The sequence below is a fragment of the Loa loa genome, assembly GCF_000183805.2.
Source record: "Loa loa unplaced genomic scaffold supercont3.289, whole genome shotgun sequence".
Taxonomy (NCBI): Eukaryota; Metazoa; Nematoda; class Chromadorea; order Rhabditida; family Onchocercidae; genus Loa; species Loa loa.
The window spans coordinates 43,647-49,820 of NW_018108469.1; the positions used below are offsets into that span (position 1 = coordinate 43,647).

The 6,174-nt window shown below is 24.1% G+C and overlaps 1 protein-coding gene across 1 annotated transcript in view; it reads right to left on the minus strand.

The window, feature by feature from the left end:
- Positions 1 to 2,898: 2,898 nt before the first annotated feature.
- LOAG_18395 (hypothetical protein) overlaps positions 2,899 to 6,174 on the minus strand; it is a gene marked incomplete at both ends in the record, with an annotated part of 3,630 nt that continues 354 nt past the window's right edge. The window contains 3 exons of the mRNA XM_020451055.1: positions 2,899 to 3,364; positions 3,933 to 4,060; positions 5,198 to 5,500. Of these exons, the coding sequence (XP_020305199.1) occupies positions 2,899 to 3,364; positions 3,933 to 4,060; positions 5,198 to 5,500 (897 nt within the window). The remainder of the gene's footprint in view (positions 3,365 to 3,932; positions 4,061 to 5,197; positions 5,501 to 6,174) is intronic.

Consider the following 6,174-nt stretch of genomic DNA (forward strand, 5'->3'; position numbering starts at 1 on the left):
ATGAAATTTTCATGCTTCAAATGATCGATTATTCCTATTTACGCTAACAGATTGCCTTCATTTGATAATTGAAATAATCCAAAATGATTCTTTTATAGGCTTGGTGACTATTTTTCCGGAAATTTTTGAAACAATAAAACCGGAAGAATTAACTGTACAAATATCATTTCCATTTTGCGTTGTTGATTTGAAACGGAAGGATTATTTGTCACAAAAATGATTCCGGATTTTAATACAGAAGCTAAACTTCTTGTGTTGTAATTTGTTTTTGCTACAGGATATGATTGTAAAACATCGACTGCTCAGGAAATAACTGGACAATAAATAAGTAATGAAAAATCGATTATTCCGGTAATTTTCCTTTACAAAAAGCCATTTTGTCATTAGATTGAATATTTTCATTTCTGTATTGAAAGTTTTATTAACTTACGTTACTTATATGATGTATGATTGTAATACAATGAGTGGACAGTAACATGACAGTATCATATCGATCGAAAAACTTCCACTGATAAATGGTATTTTTGAAATGATGGAATCTGGCATCAAATTTTGTAAGGTATTTTTGAAAAATATTCCTCAAAATATATAAATAGAAGATAGGTAATTAGCCCAACTCAGTAACAACCGTTCCATTGACGGAAAAAAAAACCGTTTTTATGCATTCCGGTAAACCGTACGATCTATGATTTATGATCAGAAGTTTAATCTTTTCGTCGAATAATTTTGATTCCTTTGCTCTCTGGAAACTTTTTATTAATTACATTGGCAAGCAATCGTTTTATGCAAATTGGCAAGTAATCGTTTTATGCAAATGCGATTATAATTTGCGTCATAATTCGGAATTATCAACCAAATTCCTTTAACTCGTGATCGAGTGAAATAGTTCCAAGAGTTATTTCAATAATCGAATATGTAATTTCATCATCAAAAAATTATGATGTATTTTTTCTTTTTTTGATCGGAATTTATTATAATTTAAATAAATTTGCCTCACATTTGAAAGTCTGATTTTTTTTTTGGAGGTGATTTTAGAATCAAAATTTGAATTTTTTAAATTAATGTCTGTTTCAGTTACACCTACATATGGTATAATTCAAAATTTATGACAGAATAATCTTTTTGGAGATAGATTTGGCAACGACTGAAAACTCATTTATACTAAAATTTATTATCAGTATAACAAAAAAAAAATCGATACAAGTCAGAGATATTTCGCAAAAACTACTTGAATTTGAATTTTTTTTCCCAACTTGAATTTTTGAAACTATTGAAGAAGCCAAGTTACAGAACTTTTTGTCAAGTGTTAATCCAAGTTTTATACTGTACAAATTTTCATTTCTATGCGGAAGTACATAGTTTGAGAAATTACTTCGAGATGGATTACTTAAATTTATGGTAGTAATATGTATTGGTTTATGGTAATACCGTGATGAAATTAAGTAGAATATTTTCCGTAACTGAAAGGAAATTTACGAAACATTCTCATCCATCGTCTATCTTCTCTTACAAAAATTCATTTATAAGTTTAAAAAAAAGAAAAAAATTTCTCTGATTAAAATTTGTTTAACAAATTACCAATACAAGAAGTAGTTCTATACTTAACAAATAAGGCCAATGTAATTGAGGACTAGTTAGTTGATTCACTGCTTAGTAATAAGCTTGGCTTTTAGATAATTTGTAAGTTAACATCAGCAATTGAAGATTTTAGTGAAGAATGTTAGTAGAAAATATGAAATTTGAGAAAGGAGATGAATTGTAATGTATGTTTAGATGATTAAATTTCAACCCTTCCAGTTCATCTATTACTAAAAATATTTTAAGATGGAATTGATTGATCGAAAGATCGAAAAGAATTTGAGAAATAATTGAAATTGATCGATTTACAATCATTTTACTGTTAATGAGTTAGAATTTCTAAACATATTCAAATAACGTTAAACTGATACTGAGCAAAAGTTTGACTAAAATAAGAAATTGAACTGAAATACTTCTATTTACTCATTTTTCCTTATCAATGATCAATTAATAACATTTAATTTAGTACCATCCATTATAAATTAAATTGCACATGTTCATCTCTTCATAACAAGCTTTTATTATTGAAGAAATTTTTTTTCGTTTAAAATAACTTTTGCAATTAAAAGAAAAAAGAAACAATGGAATAATTGCAAAGAAATTTGTGATAATATTTGCAAAAAAAAAAAAAAAAAACGAAAATACATTTCAAATATATCAAAATGTACAGAAAAAAAAGTATTTAAATGCATCATTTTAAATGATTTTTTTTTTTCAAATAAACAAAATAGCAAAAGTTAAATATGCAAATACGAAATGAAATTTTTAGTTAGGAATTTCAAATAAAAATGATGAATACATTCCCATATTTCATCTAAAATTTTCAATATTGAAAAGCTTAAAAGTAATTAATATATTCGATAATAACATTTGTTTTTTTTTTTTGTTTAAAATTATGGCCAATTATTCATTTCATATAAAACTGTAACATTTCAAAATGTAATTAAATGCAACATTAAAGCCTTATAGCAATGGTTCTCAATTTTTTTTCTTAATCATTACCCTAACCATTTTTAACTTTTTCATTAGTAGAAAATTCAAGAATAATAAATCCTGTTAATTTGAAAATATACTTTTTAATTACAACAAAACTTTTAAAATTAAGAACGGAAATTTTTAATAAATTTATTTAAAACAAATACTGATAATAATAATCATCAATTATTTTCGATTTATTCCATCTAATACTTTTACGGACTGCATTTTAATTCCCGCGGAATACCAGCTGCTAAGAATCATTGCTCTATTGAATAAAATGCATACAATATAATGAATTAACAATTAATACAATACAATTTTAGAACTTATCATTCGATATCATTATTCATTATTAACTTTTAAGCCTAAATAATCTAAAATATTTTCATAAAATTTCAACATAAATATCAATGCATCATTGATATTTATCAAAATTATATCATAATATGCTTGTAGATAATTTGTCCAAATAATTTCCTTCATATTTTGTATCATTTCTTGTGATTGAATAAATGCTCCCATTGTTAATGATGATAAATTGAAGCGCAATTGTCCTTTCAATAATGTAACGACCATTTCTGCTTCATGATATAATCGTTGGAAGAAATTGTTGTAATTATCATTACATCGAATTGTTTGTGTTAAATCAAATGATAACCATTCATTGATCATTTTAATAACATCACATAGCATTGATGGTTTTGATTGAATACGATTGAAATCATCATAAAGAATTTTAAGCGCAATTAAACTCCAAAAGAGTATGAAAATTACCACGAATAATTGTATTGTAATAATAGCAATATACCTATAAACATTTCATTACAATATTATAATTTAAAAATTATAAATTAAAATCAATAAATCGAAGAATAATTAATTGTTATCATTAATTAATCCTCTCATTTAAATGTATAATTTTGGTTTATATATTGCGCAAATTCGTATTTATTAATTAGAAATGCATTGGATAACCTCGATGATATACTGTAATGCGGAAAAAATATATGATAAAATATTTTTAATTTATTGTTTCTCTCAACGTTTCCTGATAAATGATAATAATAAAGGCATCCTTTTTTTTTTCTTTCTTTTTACTTAATTAATCATTTTACATTTAATGAAAAGGAGTTGAAACAAAAAAAAAAAAGTTATTTTAGAAAAGATAAACTCTCAAACACACAAATAATATTTATAATCAATGCTTGGTTGATAAATGTATTTGTCAGTGATAAAAGAAATATGATTATCAGTAATGTTGAAGCATTTGAAGGATAAATTAATTAATTAAGAGAAAAAATCTAGCAATTAAAACTGCAACGAAATGCTATCTCAGGAATTGATCATTAATTATATATTTTCATTACAATACATACCATATTTTCCTCAAATAACTCTCGGAATTTGCACGAGCATCATTTGCTGTGATTATTTCTGTTATTGGTTGTACAACTTGTTGATCTGATGATATGCAAGTGATAATATCCGTCCTTATCATTTGTTCCTAAAAAAAAAAATCCAATTTTTTTTTAAATTTCGTATTTATGAATAATTTTCAAAATTTTGCGCATGCAAAAAAAAAGCAAAATAGAGAAATAAATATTTCAAACATATAAAAAATGATTTTAAAATTTGAAAAAATGAATATTCGTATATCAAATACGTCAAATCCGTTATCTAACAAATGTTATGCATGCATATTTGAATAAGTGGAAAATTAAAAGGAAGAAAAAAACAACAACAATAAACCTTAAATAATGTAAATAGTTTAAAAATTTTAATTTAAACCAAAAAATTTTTAAATGGAGAATTTTGGAAAGAAAAGAAACTTTTTTTGAATGAAAATTTTATAAAATAAATTGTGTTTGTTATGCAGCTAATGATCTGATAATAACCAGAATAATGGATAAACAATAGTCGAACAAGTGGTAAAAGTGATAAAATGATGAAACGATTAGAAAAAATGATAAAAATGATTTTGCATCAAATTTATCAGTAAAAAAAAAGGCACAGATAAATGGGATAAGATATGATGCATAATGTTTAATATACAAGATAAAAGAAATAGTAATAGCAACAATATCATACATTACAAGTGATAATAATATGATAGTGATAGTGATAAAGATAACAATATGAAAAGTGGTAATGATATGATAACTGATATTGGTGAATAGTTACAAAAAAAAGAAAAAGAAAAATCTCGATTTTTCATTTCATCGAAATTAATTTCTTTACTGTTTTTTTTCACCTCTTAATAATAGTAGTTTCTAATCTTTTTTTGATCATTGACCTTTTTATCAGTAGCATGGATCATATGAATCAAAAAAATTTTTAATCGAAACTCTTAATGTATTATTTTATCAAACACTGATAAGATAAGAACAATTACTTGCCTATTTTTCTACTTACCGCATTTGCCGCTCTCAGGAAACATCGGTTAGGAATTATTGGATCTAATATAATAATAAGTGAATTGCATAATCAAATTTGAAATAAATTTTGAACAATTTTATCAGCTCATTAAACTTTTGAAATATTTTATTGATAAATGATAAAAAAAAACGATAAAACAAAGAAAGAAATTTTATTTAATATTTTTTAAAACATAGATTAAAGAGGTCAAATTAGTCTAACTGACCTCAGTGTTCATATTCCGGGATGTTAAACTACTACTATAGTCTGCTGATGCTGTTGTTGCTGTTGTTGTTGTTGTTGTTGTGGTTGAATCGTCCAAAATAGCACTATCAACATAAATCATCCTACTTGGTGTAGCTTTAGCATTAGTAGAATCAGTAATCGGGATGGTATTTTCGGAATCACCGTTATTTTCACTTTCCGTTTCAACATACGATACTTCAACAGCAGCATCCTCTTCTTCCGACATATCTGGAGTTGATGTGAACGGTGGTTCGGCAGGAATGTAGTAATTATTTGATGTTTTCTAAGAAAAAAAAAAAAAAAAAATGTTAAACGATAATTTTAGAATTATTTTTAGTGAATTATAAAAATTAAAGAATAATATTATTAAATGATTGCAATGATAGTTAGTTTTAATCAATCAATTTTATCATTTAATACTGATAGTAAAATATTGATAACATTATATGAAGAAAAATTTGAATATTTAAATAATTATTCAAATTTAACATATTTTCAACTAATATCAATAGAATTTTTGACAAATTTTGGTAGAAAAAAAAAGAAAAATTAAGAAATTTATGAAATTTGATATATTGAATATAAAATGTCAATTAATTGCGTTTTTTTTTTCTTTTTTTCTTTCAAACAATATTTACTTTTTGGCTTTTTTTTTCTTCACTTTCAAAATTTCTAATCTTAAATTTTATTATTTTTCATTATCTAAAAATAATATCACTAAGTAAGAGACTAACATTTCAGCATGGCAATAATATTTAAAAAAAAAAAAGTTTGTCATTATTCATTTTGAAATCATAATTTTTATAATTGAAAAATTTCATTTAATTTTATCATTGATTAATATCTTTCGAAATAGTTTATAAAATTATAGTATCAAAATTATAATTTAAAATAATGAAATTAAATATTTGTATGGAAATACACAGAGAGAGAGAGAGAGAGAAAAGGAAAAAGAAA